We start from the raw sequence: 24,318 nt of genomic DNA on the forward strand, positions 1-24,318 counted from the left end.
CCTCATCAAAGTAAGAAGTTTGTGAAAAAAAACTGCGAGTAAAAATCATCTTTTGTTCCATGTGTTTAAACAATGGATGAAATATTTATGTAGTACAATTTCAAAACAAAAAGTTACGCCCACACGCTGGAGAAAAAGTTGATTGCATTTCCTAGGAAAATGTTTTACAAAAGAATGGGCAACACGGTCCTCCAGCGTGGTTCGACATGGCTTGTACCCATGCTTATTCCTGATGTCTTGGTACATCCAGAGTACATCTGATAAAAAAAAAAAATAGTTTACGGCACTTCTATTTTTCCATATACTATTGGTGTTGTGTGGTCGTAATGGTCTAAATTTCATTTTCTTGCCCATTAAGGTTAAGACTTGTGTACAGTAAAGTACTTCTACTTGTTTATAATATATCATTATTGTGTGGAGTGTATTTTAATTCTTTATGATAAATAATATAAGTGTGAATTCATTAAAAAAAAAATCACTCAGCTGAGCCATCAGATGTGCAAAAAGACAACTGCCAGGTAAATCAGCAATATGATGAAAAATCAAAACTACAGAACCAAATACTTTATATAACGTTTTTATTTTGTAAAACAACATTTATCTTATTCTCTAATGCATTTTTAAAATGCAACATATTACATGCTGAATTTTGACTGACATTTCCTGGTGCCATTTAATTACATAATTTACTTTTATGCAAAAATAATTATAAAATAAAAGAAATCAGGTAAAAATAGGGAAAGACGTTCATGGCTGTACTTTTTTAGATTTCTATAGGCAGTATACAAAAAATATTAAACAGTATTTAAGAAACCTTCAGGTATATACATGATGACCTTTATTATTTGAAACATCAGATATTTCTTTCTTTTTTCCCCTCTACTTTAGCTTTTTTGTTACAACTGAAAAACCAGAACATAAATGAAATCCACGTTTTCTTTATATACAACTAACTAAAAATGTACAGCTCTGTAATCTACAATATGAAATCTGATAAAACAGTTATTTTTGTTAACCTTTAAAATTGGCATGTTTTTTCAAACAAATTCTTGCAATAATAAACTATAAAATCTCTCACATTTTCGAACCCTTAAAAAAAAAAGGATCTTGAATCAGGTCTTCTGAATCTCTCCTTAACTGAAAAGAGAATGCCTGTAAAACTAATTTGGATTATGCCATTTTAACAGAGGCTTCTTATTTCTAATGACTTGAAAAACAGTAAGTAGTCCAGTTAGTAACTCACTAGTTTGTGGGTTTATTTGACCTTGTGTTGAACCAATAGCCACCTACAGCACAGACCAGCTGTCCTCTGTTTACCGTATAGTTATAAAGTTTTCTTTTAAATGAACACATTTGTAACATTTAGACTAACTTTATGTGGTTTCATAAAAAGACTTTTATCAGAAATATGATTTCAAGTTGCAAGTCTACCTGAAATCAGTAGTATATTAAATATACTAATAATATAGCATACTTTATTTTTTCCCCATCTTCAAATTAGCAGCATCCGTTAAACGAAACACCGGACAGTCCAAAGAGCATCAGTCCATGTGTTAAAAAAAAAAAAAAGTTCATATAAAATAGGTCTGAACTACTGCAACACACCTTTTCGATTACACCAGTGGTTCTAAGCAACTTGAGACCTATAACCATCTATTTTTGGTAAATGTACCAATCCAAGCATTTCCTGTTACTGTGAGCTTTAGCAAAGCTTTTGACTATCATCAGAGCTTGACCATTAGGGGGAGCATTGATGTCACAAATCCCTAGAGCACATGAATGTGTCAGGAGCCCAGTATAGAACTGCTGCTTGTGATTGAAGACAACTGCTGTCCTCTCCTTTGACAAAGGATATTACATCACCTTCCACCATGGATGTTCAGTCTAGCGTTTTATAACCACCTGTTCAAAAGCTCCAGCACCAACCCTGAATGACAGAAAGAGAGAGAGAGATACATATTATATTAAATTACAGAATTGCATTACCACCATAACAAAATTACATTACCATAATACCTCTCAATAATATGCTTCCCATAATGGAAACACAATGAACATGCATCACACGAGGACAGCATAAGCAGAAGACGCCCATTGCTGTGGTGACCTTGCGGCAGGGATGTTAGATAATATATCTCACCTGGTGTGCTGAGAGCCCAGTGCTGTGCTTCCTCCTGGCCCAACAAACAGCCGAAGACCCTCCTCTGCAACACATATAAACACAAATATTTAGAATATATTGACACTAAAATGGGCAAAAGCATTTCTTATACTTTCACTGAAGAAGGAACTTGAGTCATATTTAGGGGTCACAATATAATTTTTTAGCATCCAGAGCTCTAGCACACACATATAGCAATTTCTTAACATTACAGCATCAACTTTTGAATAAAAAAAGTCAAAACGTAGTTTGAAGTCAGACGTAGTTTGAAGCAATTCTGGTCATACATAACATTTGTGTACATGCGCATATAATCAGCATATTAGAATGATTTCTGAAGGATCACGTGACACTGAAGACTGGAGTAATGATGCTGAAAATTCAGCTTTGCCGTCACAGAGATAAATTACATTTCAAAATAAATAAAAATAGAAACCAGTTAATATTACTGTTTTTACAGTATTTTTTACTAAATAAATGCAGCCTTGAGGAGAATAACAAACTTATTTCAAAAACATTAAAAGATATATATATATATATATATATATATATATATATATATATATATATATATATATATATATATATATATATATATATATATATATATATCTCAATAGAGTCAATAGAGTCTCAATAGAGACAATAGAGTTATCAAATCAGTTGATATTTCACTGGTTTTGTCCATCCTTGTGTTAGACTGTCTCACAAATGAATTAGGTTGAATAGCTGTCAGCTGTCAAATTTAAGTACACAATTAGATAATACAAATTTAGGTCAACCAATTACCAAGCAATGCTTAATTTTGTTCAGTCTGCAGTGTAAAATGGTCACATTAGCAATTAAAGAAAAAACACTTAAGCAAAACATGGTCAGGTCAGAGTGACTGAATAATTTTTGGTCCCACATTTTTATACAGTTTACTGGTATGAAGAATTGTTGGGTATAATATGTCACAGTTTACTTTAATTTGCTATTCTCACTTACATAAATTAACTATAGTGTCCTGCACCCACTAGTAAAAAAAAATATCACAAATTATATCTGGTGTCTGAATAATTTTTGCTTTGACTGTGTGTGTGTAGAGAGAGAGGTAGAGAAAGAGAGGTAGACAGGTAGAGAGGTAGAGAGAGAGAGGTAGATAGGTAGAGAGAGAGAGCGAGGTAGACAGGTAGAGAGAGAGAGCGAGGTAGACAGGTAGAGAGAGAGAGCGAGGTAGACAGGTAGAGAGAGAGAGAGAGCGAGGTAGACAGGTAGAGAGAGAGAGAGAGCGAGAGAGAGAGAGAGCGAGAGAGCGAGAGAGAGAGCGAGAGAGAGAGAGCGAGAGAGAGAGAGCGAGAGAGACAGAGAGAGAGAGCGCGTGAGAGAGAGAGAGCGCGTGAGAGAGAGAGAGAGAGAGAGAGAGAGCGAGAGAGAGAGAGCGAGAGACAGAGAGAGAGAGCGCGTGAGAGAGAGAGAGCGAGAGAGCGAGAGAGACAGAGCGAGAGAGACAGAGAGAGAGAGCGCGTGAGAGAGAGAGCGCGTGAGAGAGAGAGCGCGTGAGAGAGAGAGAGCTCTGGTGGTTTCAAGGAGAAGTTTTGGTGGCAGCTGCAGGTTTAATGTTGCTATCTCTGAGGTCTATCCATGAGTCAGAGAGAGAAGAAGGGAAATTCAATCATCTGTTTGTTTGAGACTGCAGTAACCATAGTAAACATCTTACAAAATCACAATGTGGTGCATATTAGTGCAACTGTGTATCTGCGGTAAAACAACAGAATTTCCTTATCCTATAGAGTTTGTGTCTACTGAATGCAGTTTACACCTACAATGGGACAGTGGAACACTCTGTGGTGTAGTGTAAAGCTCTGCACGAGCTGGTCATACACAATATGATTTTGTGTGTGTGTCCGCCATTGGCTGTTTCCCACAGCCTGCTGTTATGGAATGATGTTCAAATGTAAAAAAAAAAAATTCAGGGCCATTCAAAATATTTTTATAGAAGTAGGCCTATTTCTGTCTTAATATGTGCATGTGTATGTGTACCTTTCCTGCAAAAACATAATGTAGCCCTGGTACCTTAAAACTCCATTTATACTGTTCATTTGTTTATTTGTGCTTATAATGTTAAATTTTTTTTTTTTTACATGAATGCTATTTTTTAAAACCTTCTTTTCATCAAAGAATCCTAGAATGTGTATCACGTTCCACAAACAACTAAGAAGCAAGTGTTAATCAACATTGATAATAAGAAATGTAGCTTATTTATATAGCTTAAGAAATCTGCATATTAAAATGATTTCTGAAGGATCATGTGACATCATGTGAAAGTAAATCATCTTTGCCATCACAGGAATACACATTTTAAAAATATATTAAAATAGAAAACAGTTGTCTTAAATTGTAATAATATTTCACAATAATACTAAATTTTTATCAAAGAAATGCAGCCTTTGTGAACTTGGTGAGACTTTCAAAAACATAAAAAAATAAAAAAACCTGAGCGAGTAAAATTCTTTTTTTAGTACCTTCATTACTAGAATCCAGTATGCTGCGGCTGAAGTCCTGACCCTGTAGGATCGTCTCAATGATATCATCAGCATCCACTCTGGTAGCGTCCATTCGCTTTAGCTGAGACTCAACAGAGTCCTGCTTTACAGGGTGCCTGAAACAAAAACATACCCACTTTGTCAATGGCTTCATTTAAATATTACTCTAAAAAACATTTTTCAGGAAGAGCGAAAGCATACGTTTACCTGTTGGCTGTGATCCCACTGTGTGACGGTGTGGCTAAGTCCTGGGGCAAAGGTGTGCGGGACTCTCTGACCTCACTGGGCTCTGGTAGGCTGCCAATCCCAGTGGAGGCACTTCCCGCAGACAAGTTCCTCCTATGCGAGAGCTCCGTCAGGCTGGAGGAGCGCGAGTGACCTGTGCTGTAGCCTACAAGGATGTCCAGACTGATCAATATTATGATATAATATTGTGCAAAAAGCCAAAGTATAATAGAATAACAGAAAAGCAATACATTTGGTGTGAATGAACAGACCAGATAACTTGGACTGCTGGCTGGCATAACTGGCATTTCTTGAGTGGCCACACTTTCCAACTTCATCTGGAACAGAGCCATGACTTAAGCCACTTTTTCCTGGGTTTTCTAGAAGATAAAATCCAGTGGATTGTTAGCATCATTGTCAATTTTGGGATGGTTGAAATGCGAACTGGTCTTCTTTACTCAAGAGTAGGGATGTGCCCTGGTGATGGAAAAAATATGGGAGATGGGAGTAGAAAGTATATTTCAATGTTTTTGTGAACTCTTGTAAACGTTTTGTGTTCTCTCACTGTAAGACTGGAAAAACGTACTCGGTTACTAACGTAACCTCGGTTCTCTCTAGAGAGGGAACGAGTACTGCGTAATATCTTACGCTATGGGGAAAACCTCTTTTCCACGAGATATTGAAGCCAAAAATTATCCTTTAATTTTGATTAATGTAAAACGCTGTGCGGCAGCGTGCAGACATAGGCAAGACGGCTCGCGCGCCTATTGGCTGCCCTGCGGCAACAGCAGCAAGCCTATCGAGAGAGGCCCTGCGTGACGTGACATCCAATGGGGGTGCTTCGCGCCCATTTCGTCGCGTCCCGCCAGAATAGGCGTGGCCTTGGCCTATAAATACGCTCGACAGGCTGATACAAACTGGTTTTCAACGCTGAAGCGAACCAGCGCTGTTGTATGCACGGCAAGATACGCAGTACTCGTTCCCTCTCTAGAGAGAACCGAGGTTACGTTAGTAACCGAGTACGTTCTCTTACGAGAGTATCTCTCGTACTGCGTAATATCTTACGCTATGGGGAACACAATGTAAGACGCCGTGCGTACTGGGATCCGACACCAAAGTCCCAAGGGCAGTAGCCCGGGGCTCATATAGTGCATAATCACCGTAGACTCACAGAGAGTCGGAGAAGAGAGGCTACCAGCATCATTCCCCACGTAATAGCATCCCATAGGAGCTAGTTATGTCAACAATATATCCCGCAGACAGGGTGAACGCGTTCAGCCTGAACTGGGCAAAAATACGGGCCATTCAACACCCATGGAGGTGTTCCATCGATCAGTGAGTGATACTCAATCAAAACTCAGCATTTTGCGCCGGCGCAGCGGGACAGATAGTACTGAATTCTAGACCGACAGCAGCTTGGCCTGTAAGGCGGGAACTTCTAGGTTATAGAACCTTATAAATGTAGACGGCGAGGCCCAGCCTGCCGCCATACAGATATCATGCAAGGAAATCCCACTAGACCACGCCCACGAAGAGGCCACGCCTCTCGTGGAGTGCGCTCTGACACCCAAAGGACACTGCAGGCCCTTAGAGGTGTAAGCCAGCGCTATGGCATCGACTATCCATCTGGATAGGCTCTGTTTTGATGCGGCCAGTCCCTTGGAGCGTCCGCCAAACAAAACAAAGAGCTGCTCGGTCTGCCTGAAGACAGACGAGCGGGACACATAAGCTCTCAGCACCCTGACGGGGCAAAGGAGATTAGCATCCGCTTCCTCATTGTTCACCGGGAGGGCGCACAGGGAAATAACCTGGGCCCTGAACGGTGTGTTGAGGGATTTTGGCACGTACCCGTGCCTTGGTTTGAGTATAACTTTTGAGTCATTAGGCCCAAACTCAATACAGGACGCGCTTACTGAAAGCGCTTGCAAGTCCCCCACGCGCTTCATTGAAGCAAGAGCCACAAGAAATACCGTTTTGAAAGACAGGTGCTTCATGTCTGACAAATGGATTGGCTCGAATGGGGCACCTTTCAGGGCTTCCAGAACCGTAGAAAGGTCCCACATAGGGACTGAGGGAGGTCTGGAAGGATTCAGCCTCCGCGCTCCCCTGAGGAATCGCACGACAAGGTCGTTCTTCCCCAGTGACTGGCCAGACGTCGGTTTTGCAAACGCCGCTATGGCCGCCACGTATACTTTGAGCGTGGACGGGGTTCTACCCTTATCCAGCAGCTCCTGAAGGAAGGAGAGCACTTCCGTAACCCCGCAGTCTACGGGTGTAAAGCCCTGAGCTTGACACCAGGTAGAGAACACTGACCATTTCGAGGAGTAGAGCCGTCTAGTAGACGGGGCCCTAGCCTGCGTGATCGTGTTTAACACTCCCTCCGGGAGGTTAGCGGGTACCCGTTGATGGCCCATACATGTAGGGACCATAACTCCGGGCGAGGATGCCAAATCGAGCCCCTTTGCCTGAGAGAGGAGGTCTCTCCTCACCGGTATCGGCCGCGGGGCAGTGCTGGCCAGCTGCATCAGGACTGGGAACCAGGTTTGGTTCGTCCATAGCGGAGCCACGAGCAGCACTGGGCATCCATTTTCCCTGATTCGTTCCAGCACTTGGGGCAGGAGCGAGACGGGGGGAAAAGCATAGAGGGGGCGTCGGGGCCATACGTGGGCCAGCGCGTCCCTGCTCTTGGAGAAAAAGTCCGGACAGTGAGCGTTTTCCTGGGACGCGAACAGGTCCACCTGCGCTCTGCCGAATGTCTCCCACAGCAGTTGGATCGTCTGCGGGTGCAGCGACCATTCCCCTGCTGGGACATTGTTTCTGGACAGTCTGTCTGGTCCCAGATTCAGGTGACCAGGCACATGCGCTGCTTTCAGTGAAAGCAGGTTGTGCTGAGCCCAGCCCAGGAGGCGTTTCGTCAGCCTGTAAAGGCTTCGGGACCTGGTGCCGCCCTGGTGATTTATGTATGCCACCACTGACATGTTGTCCGACCGGACTAAGACGTGGCGGCCTTTTATCTGGGGACGAAAACGCCTTAGCGCGTTGTCTACTGCCAGCATTTCTAGACAGTTTATGTGTAGGAGCTTCTCCCGTTCTGACCACTGGCCAAAGAACGGTCTGCCCTCGAGCAGTGCTCCCCACCCCGAGGTGGAGGCGTCCGTGGACACCACCATCACACTCGAGGGAGTCCCCAGACTCACGCCTGACTGGTACCAGTCGGCTTTTTTTCCAAGGTTTCAGAGCCGAGACGCATTTCCTGTCGACCCTGAGGCGAAACAGACCAGCGGCCCAAGCCCCGGGCGGAACTCGTGCTTTCAGCCATAACTGCAGTGGGCGCATGCGAAGCAGGCCCAGCTGAAGTACTGAAGATGCTGAGGCCATAAGGCCCAGCATTTTCTGAAACCGTTTGAGCTGGACTATAGAGCCGCGGCGGAAGGATTTCACGGCGCGCTGAATGTTCAGTCCTCGCTCCGGCGACAGACGTGCTGTCATAGACAGGGAGTCCATCACTGTTCCCAGGAAGGAGATTTCCTGGCTGGGAGACAGCGAACTCTTCGCCCAATTGACTGTGAGACCCAAATTCTCGAGATGCTCGAGTAATGCGGTCTTGTGTTCTATGAGCTCTGATCGTGATCGAGCTAGAATCAACCAGTCGTCCAAGTAGTTCAAAACTCGCATGCCCTGAAGTCTCAGGGGTGCGAGAGCCGCGTCCATGCACTTTGTGAATATACGGGGTGCTGGAGACAGGCCGAACGGTAGGACTGTGTATTGATATGCCTGGCCCTCGAAGGCGAATCTCAAGAATCGCCTGTGACGTGACGCAATCTGTATTTGGAAATAGGCGTCTTTCAGATCTATTGACATGAACCAGTCTCCCTGGCGCACGTGCGCGAGGATTTTGCTGGTTGTCAGCATTTTGAACTTGCGTTTCAGAAGCGCTTTGTTCAATTGTCGCAGATCTAGAATGGGTCTGAGACCCCCGTCTTTTTTCGGTACCAGAAAATATCTGCTGTGTACACCCCCTTCGCTCTGAGATAAAGGTTCTATGGCCCCTTTGCTCAGTAGTTTCGCTATTTCGGTTCGAAGTAGATGAGATACTTCATTGTCCACCGTGGTTTCGACACGCGCCGTGCAACGGCGGGGACGTCGAGCGAACTGTAGCGAATAGCCTCTCTTTATAGTGTTCAACACCGATTCTGATACCCCGGGAAGCATTGCCCATGCATTCGCGTGGATAGCTAGAGGCAGAATGATATCCGGGCTCTGGCCGCGGCACAGCGGCGGCTGCAGAGCTTCGGTGTGCTGAGACATGAACACTGTGTTTAAAGTGCGCGAGGCGGGGGGCGCGCCGATCACGGCGGGCAGCCTGTTCGCACTCGCTTTCTCTATGACAAATTGTGGAGAGAGAACGAGCGGGACAAACCCCGTAGGGTTCAGCGTGTCTGTGAGTGAATGTGGGCGCGGGACAGCGGGCACATTTACTGCACTGAAAACACCGTCGGCTTGCGCTGACTGAATATGTGTTGGTTTCGTTTTTACAGAAACCGTGGGACACGAACTGTGTAGTGTTTGTGGGCACTGTGTCGTGGGCACATTCACTACGTTTGCACAATCGACATGAGTCGATTTTATTTGTGCTAGCCCTGAACTGTGGCGGGCTGTGTCTGTGTGTGGGAATGGGCACTGTGACGTGGGCATTCTTACAACACTCATAACACCATCGGCTATGGCCGGGACACCAGAAAATACACTCTTTATTGGATTTATCTGGGTCGCCGTGAAAATGGCGTTAATGTGCAGGCAAGCGGGCTGTGGTACCGGCTTGTTTACTGCGAAATACACTGGAACAGTCACATTGTTTGGAACTGAACGAGCGAGAGGTTTCGGTGGAGTCTGGCCGCGGCGAGACTTAAACACCGTGGGTCTTAGCTGACTGTATGTGTGTTGGTTTCGTTTTACAGAAAACGTGGCACATGCAGCGTGTAGTGTTTGTGGGCACTGGGTTGTGGGCACATTCACTACATTTAATGCACAATTGACATGAGTCGATTTCATATGTGCGAGCCCTGCACTGTGGCGGGCTGTGTTTGTGTGTAGAAATGAACACTGGGCTGTGGGCATTTTCATTACACTCAAAACACCATCGGCTGTGGCCGGAATACCAGACAATACATTGCTTATATGATTTTTCTGGGTCGCCGTGGAAACAGCATTTGTGTGCAGGCAAGCGGGCCATGGTACCGGCTTGTTTACTGCAAAATACACTGGAACAGTCACATTTTCTTGGAACTGAACGAGCGAAAAGTATCAGTGCAAGTCTGGCCGGGCGAGACTAAATTTTATCTGCTGCGAGAGCTGGGATCGAACACGGGTCTCCCGTGCGATGGCTGTAGGTTTCGCCACTGAACCACAGGGGGAAACGACAAAAGCCTAAAATAGCTCGACCACATAATAGAGCGTCATCACAGTTTTGTGTGTGTTGGCGTTTGTTTGCATGTGTGCGTGTTATACAACAGGCTCATAGCTGCAATATTGACATTTTCAGCCGCTCAAACTAAGAGGAACTGAGAAATGTTTGAGGAATGGAGATTGGTCCGGCCTCGGCGGGACTAAAAATACACTCTATCCTCATTTCGCCGATGACGCATGCCCACGGGGGGCGGGGTAGCTTTCTTATAACGTAAAGAAAAGCTAGCCGCGGTTTAATGCTGGCCCGTTTCCCTGACGACTCGCGGGCAGAAGGGGGAGATCCACAGAGCTCGCCCAATCCTCACTGTCCGACGCGGGGATATAGCAGCTGGCCTCCTCTACAGATGCAGCTATCTCGTCGTCATTAATGGCGGAAGCGGCGGCGCGCGGCGGCCGTTGTCCGTCAGTGAGCGACTCGATTGAAGCTGGTGAAGCTGGCGGGCGAACCGGCGAGCTTTCACGGCTGGAGAAGGATCAGGGACCCGCTGAGTACGGCGCTTTGCGGCGCGGCACTACAGCGGGCGGGAGTCTCACTCACCATGGCAATAGCTGGCCTCCTCTACCGATGCAGCTATCTTGTCGTCACTAATGGCGGAAGCGGCGGCGCGCGGCGGCCGTTGTCCGTCAGTGAGCGACTCGATTGAAGCTGGTGAAGCTGGCGGGCGAACCGGCGAGCTTTCACGGGCTGGAGAAGGCTCGAGGACCCGCTGAATACGGCGCTTTGCGGCGCGGCACTACAGCGGGCGGGAGTGCAGACTCGGAGAGAAAATGCCAGGCAAGTCCTCAGAGTCACCATGGCAATAGTTCCACAGGAACGAAGCGTCTTCAAAAAGACGCTTGCTCTTTTAGAACAGATACAAAACAGAGATAGAGTGTGAGTCGCAGCGGCGAACACACACTCAGCAGTGAAAAGGATATGAACGCCGGAAAGCGTAGCAGGTACGGCGGCTGAAGGCGGCGAGGTGTAGGCCAGCGACTTCAGGCTCGAAGGCTCGTCCCGCAGAAGGCTTACAATCAGACGGCGCGGCTTCTCACTCCGGATTCAGCGATGCAGTAGTGCTTCGCTGAAGAGTTGAAAATCAGTTTGTATCAGCCTGTCGAGCGTATTTATAGGCCAAGGCCACGCCTATTCTGGCGGGACGCGACGAAATGGGCGCGAAGCACCCCCATTGGATGTCACGTCACGCAGGGCCTCTCTCGATAGGCTTGCTGCTGTTGCCGCAGGGCAGCCAATAGGCGCGCGAGCCGTCTTGCCTATGTCTGCACGCTGCCGCACAGCGTTTTACATTAATCAAAATTAAAGGATAATTTTTGGCTTCAATATCTCGTGGAAAAGAGGTTTTCCCCATAGCGTAAGATATTACGCAGTACGAGAGATACTCTCGTAAGAGAACTAGAAGAACTGGAAAAGGCTACTCCCTGAGAAAACAAAGGAAATTAACATTTGAACTCTCTCTTGAGAAACTAGCATCCCCATCCAACAAGCAATCACACTGAGTGAATCACCTCAGTATTGTATTAATTTAGATTTATTAATACAATACTGTATTAATAATAACAATACCCCCCCCCCCCCCCATCTCTTCTCTTGCTTACAATGAGATTACATGAAATTAACCCAAAACGCTATATGGTTTACTGTGAAACAATTATCATATTACACGTTTGGTATCATTTGAAATGTCTCAGTGCAACTGGTACAAATGTCTCATCCCCAAAGAAGTAAAACAAAAGGTAATAAAGTTAAGGGTTTAGAGATATCTTGCTTACAGAGGAGGGTGGGTCTTTCATGCAAATGCCATCCTCAAAAGGTGTAAACTGCGATTAATGCAAATTCGATTAAGAATCGATATCGGTTCGTAAATTTAGAATCGATTAAAATCGAGAAATCAATATTTTGTACACAGCCCTATTAAATATATATAGGAGAGAAACCATAATGAGCGTTTTTAATTGCCTATTCCGCATCTCAACGCACGCATAAAGCTTGCCACAAAGAACCGGCAAAAGTAATGATTATGCATGAAACATTTGAATTGTTTATTAATAAACTAGGGTTTTCCGTCAGTGTTGACTCCAGAGATAAAGTTGATGATGCTGACTCGCCATCTTCGCAGTAGTGAACACGCATATAGAGAGAAATGCACACTTCATACGAATTAGCCTACATAAGCAGAGAGCGGCCAATTTTAATTGTTTTGTTTAAAAGTAGACATTTCAAGCTTTCTATACTTCTCAGGTATGTGAGGCAAGTATCGCTGTGTTTCGGTTCATTTATGTGACGCGCTCCAGTTCACGCGCCGGCGCCTCCGTGTCCTTGTCTTGCTTCTTATTTATTAATCCAGTCAATTTGTTGATGAAACATTGAATTCATTTTAAAGAAAGGCTTTCTACTAAACAAAACTTAATAAGTGGTCAAAATCATGTCTGACCCATTCCAAATGTTTTCCGATTTTCGAATAATAATAGAATAATAGCCAGCGATCTTCGAATATTATTTTTGCTTGAAATGCCAATCCCTAATTTTGAATATCGTTATCATTATTCAATATTTTTAATACGTTTTTCATGCATATGAGGACAAATTTGTCCTACTTGTTACAGGTTTGACACTTTACTAAAAATGACTCTGAATGTATTACTAAATAACTTAATGACCGAATGACTATTAGCCTAAATGTGTTACTAAATTTAATTTATATTAATTAATAGTATGAGCCCCTGATTATATATTTGCTTGTTCTCTTGTTTTTTTGTTTTTTTTTTAGACAAAAAAAATTAAATTAACTTTGAATTTATCATAAACAATATTGATGTTTGATTTAATAATCATTGTTCAACATGTTCAGACTGAGCCAAAATATTTTAACAGGATAAATTGAATATTCACAAGATGTGTGGGTCTAGGTAAAAAATGTCATTTTCCTGAAAACTGTTGAAATGGATTTATAGCGTTTTGGAAAAGAGCTCCTCATATGCTGATTGGAGATATGGTTATAACGTATTTGTCATCTGCTTTTATCCACTATTAATACAAGCCTGCTGTAGCGGACCCCGTCCGAATGATGGCCAAATATATACTGATGAGTTCAATTAAGTTTATTGTACATCACACAAAAGATGAAGCATCAGTTTTACTCCAGAAAATCACTGTAAGAGCTGAATAAACACAGTTTAAGAAGTGTGCATTATAAGTCTTATCCATAAACGCTCTCTCTCTCCCTTTCATTATCATCAACATACACAGCGAATTACACAAAACCCATTTACACAATTACAACTAACAGAAAACAAATATATACACACCTTTTCAGGGGGTGCTTAATAATCTGGTAAACTTTATATCCTTATAATAGCCTAACTCAGATGAATTGTAATAAAGTGCGCGCTCTCACTTTCATTTCTGCCGTGATAACTGATCAGTAACGTTAGGCCTATTGCTGCAGACACTGTAGGCTGGATCACGAACAATTGGTACTGATCCATCCTCGAGTAACAACGAAGGTAATTGACGCTATCACTATGTTCATTCTTACATCCAACAACAAAACACCAAAAAAAAAAGCACTGGGTGGATTTTTATCATTATAGGGTGGTTGTGTACACACACTGCCAACACACATTTATGTTCAAACACTATGTAAAAGTGAAGTTTGCATAATAGGTGCCCTTTAATATATTTTAAATTGTAATTTATTCCTGTGATGCAAAGCTGAATTTTTTAGCATCATTACTCCGGTCTTCAGTCATACGATCCTTCAGAAATCATTCTAACATGATGATTTGCTGCTCAAGAAACATTTCTTATCATTATCAATGTTGAACAGTTATGCTGCTTCATATTTTAGGTGGAAACAGATTCTTTGATGAGTAGAAAGTTCAAAAGAGCAGCATTTATTTGAAGTAAAAATCTTTACATTATTCATAAATGTCTTTACTGTCACTTTTGATCAATTTAATGTGCCTTTTCTGAATAAAATTATTATTTTTTGTTTTATTTATTTATTTAAATCTTACTTAACCTTTGAATGGTGGTTTGTCACAGTTTCCACAAAAAATGAAAGCAGCAAAAACTGTTTTACATACATTACATAAATGTAATGTAAAAATATAAGGTAGTATATATAAGTGGTAGATTTTCTTCTGTGTGTGGATTGTCAAGGTACCTGTACAGATAAGAGGTGATTTCTGTGTCTCTCCTCTTCTGTCCTCATGTAGACATGTCTCTGTGTCTCCTGGAAAACCAATGGTCATTGATGTGGATGGAGGCCTGGAAGAATAAAGAAAATGTCACCATTAAAAACATGTAAACATAACAAAACATAAAAAAATAAAAATAAAATAAAAAGACGTTGCATACACAAAAAACACATAATATAATATTCTTAACTTAAACTTAATATTTTTACAAAACATTATTTTAAGGCCCAGATTACTAAACAGGGCAAATTAGCGGGAGAGCAAAATCCCACATAAGACCCGATGGGAGTGGAAAGTTCTGCGCGTGATCCACTGACGACACACAACTTAATGAACACAGACGCAGCCGGCTCGCAATCAACAAATTACAGTAGCATCTTGTTTAAGACATGCTTTTTTGGGCAATAAATAAAGGCGCAAACACCAGTAAATTGACTAGCGTAAACCTTAGTAAATCTCATTGCATGATTCATTTAAATACTCTCCTCCCATAAATTTTGCGTCTGAAAGGGAAACTCCTACAAATGCATATGCAATAAGGTCAGACAAAAAAAAATTAACCCTGTCCATGCCTTTTCAGCGCTAATTTTTCACCTCGTGTATTAAATCCTGACACTAGTTTTTTAACGCCGAAAGAGAGTTTGCGCTGATGCAAGCTGTTAGTAAATCTGTCCCTTAGACTCCTACATCCCGGCTCCCAATTGTTTACACAAGAGCCTCAATATTTTGAAAGTTCAATATCAGGAGGGAAAAAAAGTAATGGAGAAAATACAAAAGCAGAATATGTAAAAAAACAAAACAAAACGGATAGACCGTCTTGATGGACCAAAAAAATAAAAAATAAACATTACCTATGAAATGACTGAAATGAAAATGAGAGTGGTGCTTGCCGTGACAAAACTAGGCACTATGCAGTTAATAGGGTATTTTGCGTGATTGCTAGAAAGCTAACTCCCAAGTCTGTGCAATGTTCTTGTGCTGAGATATGGTGTGCTAATTTTGCTATTACATTGCTAGGGTGCTCTAAATGGTTGCTATGGAGTGGCTAGACAGTTAGCAGGGTGATAGTAATAGACAGGACGGATGCCTTCTCGAATCAAAAGAGCCAACCCCTTTGTCTCTATGATGTGCTGATGCTGAGATACAGCTTATTCATGCTGTCATACAGTTGCTAGGATGTTGTAAATTGTTGCTAGGGCGTGGTCAGACAGTTTTCAGTGAGATATTTAAAGACTACTTGTCAGTCTGAATCAAAAGAACCCATCCCTGAGTCTCTATGTTGTTCTGCTGCAGAGACACAGCCAATTAATTGTATTCTATGGTTGCTAGGGTGCTCTAAATGGTTGCTAGGATAGACAGTTGTCAGGGTGGTATTTAAAGACTACTTGCCAGTCTGAGTCAAAAGAGACCACCCACTTGTCTGTACAATGTTCCGATCCAAAGATCTCACATATTTTTTCAATAGAAAGTCTATGGGGTGGTTGCTAGGGTGCTATAACTGGTTGTTAGGGCATGGCTACAAAAGTTTAAATGTAACTATATACTGGCTGCTTGCTAAGCCGAGTCAAATGAGCCCACCACAAATTGGCATTCTGATGCGGAGATACAATCTCACAAACTTATGGCTAATGTAAATCTATGGGATTTTATTTCGCCCACTTTTTTGCTCGCTGGATGAACATCGTATGACCAATTAAGTCATAGCACACCTCTCCTCAATAAGCCACATGATTTGACACCTCATTCATGTGTCTACAATAAACGGTGCGGCACAAGTTACATACTGAAGTTTTGTCCAGAATAATAATAATAAGAAGAACAAAAATAGTGATGTAAGCACTACTAACACGTTTTTCAAAAAAGAGGTTTTTCTCATTATTTAAAGGGGTGTAAAGAAAAGCACAATGTTTCAAGACTATGAATATATCAAACAACTTTTGATACTTTAAGATATTTTTGCATCTTCTGAAGCTCAAAATTTCTGAATCGTTTAACTGAACAGCATGTAACTGCATTTAAAAGTATGGAAATATTCAAATTTCTCCAGTGTTCAAGGTCATAAAGGGTTGAAAAAATAAATAAATAATGGTGAGTAAATGATGACAAAATATACATTTTTGAGCAAATTATTCCTTTAATAAACTGAACCCAGCCAGGTCATGTAACGTATAGGGAACAAATAATCCATAAACCACTGATTTTAGAAGGATATTAATCTATTAAGTACTAATCTGGCATGTCACTGGTTTTAGTGCCTCTAAAACTGACAGTGACATAAAACTATGACGTACCAGGCCAGAGCTAAAAGCACTTCAGGCGCAGTATGAGCACTCCCACACACACATGATCACACCTCTTATGCCTCTCATAAACACATACTCAGAGGGAAACACCACCAAACACTTTGATTTATCAGTGCGTATGACTATTTTTGACAACTATCCACTGTGAAAGAATGATACAACTCTCACTGAAGCACATTTCAAATGGGTAAATATATTTTATATCAGGTTAATGATATTTTCTATGACACACACACACACCCACACTCGATTGTGTGCCAGCACGCTTGCATAACAGGAAGCACATCTTTTCAATGTGTCTGGTTGCTGTTTGAGGTGATGCATTTATCTCCCACGAAATGTCAGCATAAATGTCAACTATTTCAACATACACGCAAACGCATTCCGCACTATTAAACCGATCTGAAACCATACCAAATGTAGTGCTTCAAGTCTATTTAAGCAGAATCAGATAAGCATAAAGAGATAAAGCATTGAAATAAAGAAAACTTCAAAACAAAAAAGTTAATTATTGACATTAAAAATAATAAATGTAATTTTCTATTACAAACAACCTTGCCATTACCAGTAGAATAACATTTAACACAAGAAACATTTCTTATGGTTATCAATGTTAAAAACAGTTGTGTTGCTTAATTTTTTGTGGAAAGCGTGATACTTCTTTTTTAGAATTCTTTCATGAATAAGAACAGCATTTCCTGTCACTTTTGATCCATTTAATAATAAAAGTTTATATTATTTTAATATTATAATTAATATCTTTCAAAAAGAAATCTTAAAGACCCCAAACCTAATTTTCAGAGGTTTTAGGCTCCAGACACTGAAAAAAACCACCTGTGTGTTTGGTTAACGCTACCAGGAAGTGGTTGAATCAGACTTCCTGTGTTCATGCGGTCCCAGATATTGGTGTCAGACAAAATGTATTTCACTGCGGAAGAACACTGGCGCAAACTCACATACTGGCATCTGCACACGACAGCATCAAAGCATCACGACAGCTGTGCCTGAATTGTCACATCAACAAGGTCATTCTATGCCGCTCGGTTCCTCAATGTAATATCAATAATATCTGGTTAAAAAGACCAGTTTAGACCAGTATGAATTTCATGCTGGTTTGGCACTGATCTAACTGGGTTAACAGCAAATCTCCACCAGGTGTGCGTTTCCCAAAGCCAACTATGGTCGCAAAATCCATCGTTGCCAACAGAGTTCAATGGAACCTGCAACCATAGTTGGCTAACGATGATTTTAGGAAACGCACCCCAGAATGGGCTTTTTGTCTCATTCATAACGCTTCGTTAAACCAGGTGGTCTGAAGCTGAGGAAAGCTTCCAAAACATATGCTGGTCTTTTCAAAAGGATGCAGACAGATTCTGATTTGAATATAAAATTCCAAATTTCCTAATTTAAATTAAGGGACAACTTACGTTTTAAAGCAGGGATCACCCGACATTAGCTGCATATTGATAATCACCTAGTAAAAGAGAGACATGTGGTGAGCAGTTATACACATATTAGATGTAGCAGATTGAATATTTCATTAATACCCATAACCCACTGAAAACATCAAATACTGGAGTATTGTGTGATAAATTGTATTTTCATGAAGGATATAGTCAGGGCTCTAATATCTGATTGGATGAGCCATGTTTGAAGCTACTGTAAAATAGCCCAGATGCACATTAGTTAATGAATGAACAAATATATTGTACAAAGTTGACACTGTTTTCTAAAAGCAATAAACACAGAGCTTAGTCAAAGGGGTTTAAGATTAATTTTTTTGCATAATTCCTAAGCAATAGATTCCTAAGCGCCGGCCAATAGTGAGCCTACGTGTGACGTAGCTCTACGCTATTACACTAAGTTAACTGAATAGAGGCCAACAGAGAAGCAAATGTATAGTTGAAATAAAGTCGTTATTTTTGTTTGTTTTTGCGCACAAAAAGTATTCTCATCGTTTGATAAACTTAAGATTGAGCCACTGTAGTCAGTTGGACTATTTTAACGATGTCTTTAATAACTTTTCGAGGCCGGCAAGTTTCAATCATTTTGAAGGCTATGGAGGAGTATGGAGGAGTAATCCAGCTCTCAGATTTTGTCAAAAATATCTTATTTCATGTTCCGAAGATGAACGAAGGTCTTACGGGGTTGGAACAACATGAGGGTGAGTAAATACTGACAGAATTTTCATTTTTGGGTGAACTATCCCTTTAAACACAAGGAACAAACAGAGGGAACTAGAATAATCATGATTAACCATTGCAACAAACTAGAGCATGAATGAGTAACCTAATTTTGTAAACTAATATGGGAACTAAACATAAGGGAACTAATATGAACAGGCAAACAGAGAGAAAATTAAGCTAAAACAGAACATGCATGTTTGGTACATGAGAACCATTGTTGGGTGGTAATTAATTTTTAAGGTCCCAACAAATGTTACCATTTACCAGCAAACCCAATACGAAAAAAGAAAAGAAAAAAAAAAGTAGAACATTTCAACAAGGAACTTCCTGCATACATGGTAAAATAACTGTAATGCTCTGTGTCACTTGAGTTTTTCTATAATAAACTTGGCTTCTATGATAAATATGGCAACATGCATGTTTCCAACTGTTAGACTGCAGTGATGCAAGTTCAAAGGTGTGCATGGATCTCAACAGATATAAAAGTGAAGGCCTGTGAAATTTAGTTTGCTCTCCGAACAGCTTCAGGCGGAGGTGGAAGGATACTGGGCTGTGGAATTCTGGGGGCGCTGTGAACAGCTCTGGGCGTAGGTGGGGGTTGTGGATTGGAAAACACAGCTCAACACAGGCCGGAGCATGCCAGACATAACCGACATGAAAAGGAACATTAAGTAACACAACACCGCACACAGATCTGAGAGGACCCGCCCCCTAGCAACTGCATATTTATGATATAAATAAACAAAAGGATACAATATATAGAGAGCATGTGATCTCAAGACAAAGAGGGGAGCTGTCTCAAAATCTCTGTGTGTGCATCTTCATTATAAAGTTGTCCTAATATATACAGTATTTATATATCTCTTTATACCTTCAGTATAGAGTTGTCCTGACGTGCGTTTTTGGTGTTGTATCCCTCCAATAGACAGTGGCGTGTGGTGCTTCCTGAACCGGCAAACTCAGCCAAGTTCAAATCAGCAAAACCAAGCTGTGTGACACACACATCGTATCAGTGCCAGTGATCTGATAGAAAACGTTGCCATAATCCTTGGATAAACAGAGCTTACCTTTGCAAATGTCTTCCCACCTTTCAGCTCCTTCATAAAATAAAAGAACACACCAAAATGTATCCAATCCAACAGAAACACAGAAAAGAACGAAAAAGTTTATTTCAGAGCCCAATTTAAGAATCAGAACAATCGTTAAATCATACCTTTCTTACAGATATCCGGAAAACACAAGGTTCCAGCACACCTGTCCCTGCATTAGCACACAACTTGCATAAGAAGGAGAATCTTTTCTTCCATTTAACACAATTCACCAGAACTGGCTCTCTGCAGAAGAAACCACAGCAAAAATAGTGAGACATAACACGATAAAACAATAGAACTACAGATAAATAGAAGGATAGATAGGTGGATGCATGGATGGATAGACAGACAGATAGATGAATGGACAGACAGACAGATAGACAGGCAGAAGGACAGGTGGAAGGATAGATAGACAAGAAAAAAAGATAGATAGATAGATAGATAGATAGATAGATAGGACCTGTAAGTTTCTTTGAAAGATGCACTATATAAATAACCATAACAAACAACTGTATAATAAATGCATAATTTATGCAATAAAAGGTTTTTATTTAATAAACAAAGATATGTTTCTATTTTTTGTTACAAATATAAAAGGTATCAGTTGGAAGATAGAATACAGCGTGTAACAGGATAAAAAAAATCTCTCAGACAGTCTTTGTACACAAGAAAATCTCTATAAGCCACATCATTACGGCTGTGTTTTTAGGGAAAGTTATTTAGAAAAGGTATTTTATAATAATGTCTTCAAGCAGGGGAAGGATTAGCTTGTTACAGTTTCTGTTACGTCATATTTGTTCTGGTTATGAAAGACTGTATATTTCAGAATAATGCTTCCTGCAGCTGTTTTTCTCACTGACATTGTATGTGTCAGTGTTGTACTGTACTCATTCAAAAGGCTCTTCCCTTGTTTGTCCTTAAAACACAGTAACACTAATGCCAAGGCAATGAAGTTAACCTTCATCTGCAGTGTTCGAAAGGAGGAACGTCTGGCATTCCGACAGATATTGAATGTTACCATTCTGTAAAATGCACACTATTGCTATAGCAAGTTCAACCTTGACGGTTAGAGGAAGGAAAGGAATTGCTAATCAGACACTGCCCACTTTTGTCGACCTGTTGAGTTCCATGTAAAACACTCATACCGCCTGCCACGTTTCTCTATATAACAAAATGACCTATATTGCTTTTTTAATATCTCGATATTAATCAGGCAAGCTAATAAAAAGATGAATCTTAATATTAAAAGCAACACTCTTCTTAATCACTCATAACATACACTATCTTCAGACTCATAACCAAATGTATTTTTTTACATTATTTTATATTTTGTACATAAATTTGCCACTTAAAATAATAAAATATAATACAAATCCAGCATGTCTTGCGATTGTCTCACCCATAGACTGTAAAAAAAGAGGTCTCACCTCGAAGACTCCTCTGAAAAGCCACCGTCCGTCAGTCGAACCTTGCAGAACAGAACTCCATTCACAAACGGGACAGATGACAGCTCCTCCAGCTCCACATCCACTTTAAACTTAAACCTCTTCTTTTTCATCATGATGAACGCCATTAATCAAATATGTGAAGGACGACAGCTTATTTATTACACTCCTGGAAAAGGTTTTTAAAGAGAGGAACACAAACTCTTTGACGCGCGCGTTGAATGCATGAGTCAGTGTGCGTGCAAGACGATAGTTTTTTAAATGGTGCTGTGTGAACTGCGTCGAAATGACAACTGACGACACTTTAAAATAAAAGTCCTTCCAAAACGTTTAATAGACGGAATAAATATATAACATAATTTATTTTTAATATTTGAATTATTTAAAAGTAAAATATTTTGTAGCAATTACATGCAACCTATTTTTCAAGTTAATTGGGTGTGCCAATGCACAATGCATGAAGTCTATGGGGGAAAAGAGACTGCTGGAATTAATAATACTAGTGCAAAGTGCCCGTGCAAAATCAGTTTGTGTGTGTGTTTTTAGTAATTGTTGGTTTGGTGTGTTTGAGTGCTCATTGTTACAATTAAACAGCAAAAGTTCAGTGACATTTTTATTTGTGCATGGTAGAATGACATTTGGAAAATTGAACTACACGATTCAGGGAGCAGCTACACAGTGAACTCCGCTTAGCCGTGAATAAAATATAATATTCAGAAGTAAACAAAGCTGACTTAATGTTTAGCTGACAGAGTGTTTATGTCAGAATGCTTATGTTTAAACCACAACCTTGTAAGTGCTTCTTCTACCGATATATTTAAAGATACCTTTTGCATTTCTAATCCAAACAACTTCAAACTTGGCACTGCCCGTAGCAAGACACCTGTCCACTGTTGCCAACTAATTTTCAGGGGAAGTTGCCAAAGGCAGATCGACCTGTCAAGTTTAAAATCCATCGGACTAACGGTTCGAGACATAGCTATGCGTTTAACAGACACACAGACAGACATACAGACAGACGTTCCTGTAATCTATAGATAGAAATAATAAATGGAGTTTGCACAAATCATATTTCATTGTTAACAAACAAACAAACAAATAAACACACACACACACACACTCACACACACACACACACACACACACGCAAACACACATATGAATGCTGTATTATACAGGTGGTATTATTTATTGTGCATTTGATGCATAACAACTAAAACTGTATTGATTACGAAATCAACTTTCTGGTTGAGAACATAGACTGTAAAAAGGTTGAGAGTAGTGAGTAAACTGGTTTCCCGGCAGAGGGAGACAATTCATCACGAAAGCATAGACTTCTATGTTCTAACCATAGACTGTGGTTCTAACTTAGTCAAAAAGAGTTCTAACCTAACCCATAGACATAATATAGATTATTTATCTGTTCTCTATTATGTCTATGGTTCTAACCTGTGAACATTCAGATTACACCGTCGTAATCAGACACAACCTCTTTTTTTTTGCATATTAGAAATAATAATGTTTAAGAGGGTGATTTTATTTTTAAATAAAGGATGGGTATGACACAACTAGGATCATGCAGTACAGTGTTGTTGTGGGCATGACCAACATTTCAAACACTGAATAAATTTAGCAGGTAAAAACGAAAATGTCTTCGTTCAAGCCGCTTTATAAAAAACTTTCATGACCAATCACAGTCGACGCCAACAAATAATTAGAAACTATTATAAGCAAATTAGAAGCGTTGTGACCGGTTGTGACAGGTCGCGACAAGCCCTTACATCCATTCTGTATCAGCCTCGTTGGCGCAGTTAGGCAGCGCGTCAGTCTCATAATCTGAAGGTCGTGAGTTCGAGCCTCACACGGGGCAATCAGTGTTTTGTCATGATTTTACAATTACCTAAATTCTAGAATTAGAGTTGATATAAATAAAACTGTAAATATTGCAATCATTTCAATAATTAGAGCAGATCATGTAAGAAAGCTTTGGCAATATTATATAAAATACATGGGGAAACAAGTCAGGATGGAAATATAAATGTATATTTCTAGACTTTTTAAAATTATTTAAATGTAAAATGTTTGTTTATATATTTTTTGCCTTATCTCTTACACACACCGGTTAATGCAACCCCCCCACCCCACCCCCCGAACTGTGTTCCCTTTATAGGCTACTTTTCAAATAGTGTAAATTCTGACAGTCATGCAGTAGAGTAGACAATTTGTTGACTCTGAGAGACAGAGAGAGAGAGAGAGAGAGAGAGAGAGAGAGAGAGAGAGAGAGAGAGAGAGAGAGAGAGAGAGAGATTTCTGAATGATTCCACATGCTGAATGAATTCAGTGACACTCTCAGTGAACGGGACGCAGGGGCGCCTATTTTCCCGTCTCGGTTTGGGAAGGAAGGACTCATCCAGCCGGTGCAGCATGTGAAAGTCCAACACGGGCGACTTTCTCCTCTTTTCTTTTTACACATTTTGCAGCCAGTTACTGATCAGAGATAAGCAATTCCACTGCACTGATTTCTCCACTGAAATGCCGTCATGTCACGCGTGAATGTCAGCTGGATTATTGCGGTGCTCGCGGTGGAGCTCGCGACACTGTCCGCCGCGCGCGCTCACAGCTGTCACGAGGTGAAAACGGCGTTTCAGGTGCGTCAGATCGGCCAGCTGAAATGGGTGCCGGAAACACCTGCTACAGGTGAGTGTGAACGCAATGG

The 24,318-nt window shown here is 41.0% G+C and overlaps 2 protein-coding genes and 1 non-coding gene across 5 annotated transcripts in view; 2 read left to right on the forward strand and 1 right to left on the reverse strand.

The window, feature by feature from the left end:
• Positions 1 to 561: 561 nt before the first annotated feature.
• Positions 562 to 21,882, reverse strand: eeig2a (EEIG family member 2a). Of its 2 annotated transcripts, none has more exons than XM_077221999.1 (11): positions 21,585 to 21,882; positions 20,280 to 20,400; positions 20,134 to 20,163; positions 19,938 to 20,054; positions 18,308 to 18,354; positions 14,544 to 14,647; positions 5,184 to 5,291; positions 4,894 to 5,077; positions 4,666 to 4,802; positions 2,141 to 2,204; positions 562 to 1,927 (listed from the first exon to the last, which is right to left on the reverse strand). In XM_077221999.1, the coding sequence occupies exons 1-11, from the start codon at positions 21,728 to 21,730 to the stop codon at positions 1,885 to 1,887; spliced, it is 1,101 nt and encodes a 366-aa protein (XP_077078114.1). In that variant the 5' UTR covers positions 21,731 to 21,882; the 3' UTR covers positions 562 to 1,884. The 2 variants fall into 2 exon arrangements, with proteins under 2 accessions (XP_077078114.1, XP_077078113.1); XM_077221998.1 differs by having other exon boundaries at positions 5,163 to 5,291; positions 21,585 to 21,875.
• Positions 21,883 to 23,398: 1,516 nt separating this feature from the next.
• trnam-cau (transfer RNA methionine (anticodon CAU)) lies at positions 23,399 to 23,472 on the forward strand. Its single transcript has one exon. It is a non-coding gene; the product is annotated as a tRNA-Met (tRNA).
• Positions 23,473 to 23,809: 337 nt separating this feature from the next.
• Positions 23,810 to 24,318, forward strand: part of gpc5c (glypican 5c) — a 134,991-nt gene continuing 134,482 nt past the window's right edge. Inside the window, exon 1 of one of the 2 annotated variants that reach the window (XM_077222346.1) lies at positions 23,810 to 24,299. In XM_077222346.1, the coding sequence (XP_077078461.1) occupies positions 24,143 to 24,299 (157 nt within the window). In that variant the 5' untranslated portion in view covers positions 23,810 to 24,142. The remainder of the gene's footprint in view (positions 24,300 to 24,318) is intronic. The other variant, XM_077222345.1, reaches the window with a different exon arrangement.

This window comes from Siphateles boraxobius, unplaced genomic scaffold, assembly GCF_051911475.1.
Source record: "Siphateles boraxobius isolate OS27281-9 unplaced genomic scaffold, OSU_SipBor_1 86, whole genome shotgun sequence".
Classification (NCBI taxonomy): Eukaryota; Metazoa; Chordata; class Actinopteri; order Cypriniformes; family Leuciscidae; genus Siphateles; species Siphateles boraxobius.

Coding starts and splice junctions, on each gene's coding strand:
- eeig2a (XM_077221998.1), bottom strand. CDS start 21,730: ATGGCGTTCATCATGATGAAAAAGAAGAGGTTTAAGTTTAAAGTGGAT. Junction 5,078..5,162: donor TCTGTTCATTCACACCAAAT/GTATTGCTTTTC, acceptor ACATCCTTGTAG/GCTACAGCACAGGTCACTCG. Junction 2,205..4,665: donor ACTGGATTCTAGTAATGAAG/GTACTAAAAAAA, acceptor TATGTGTTGCAG/AGGAGGGTCTTCGGCTGTTT.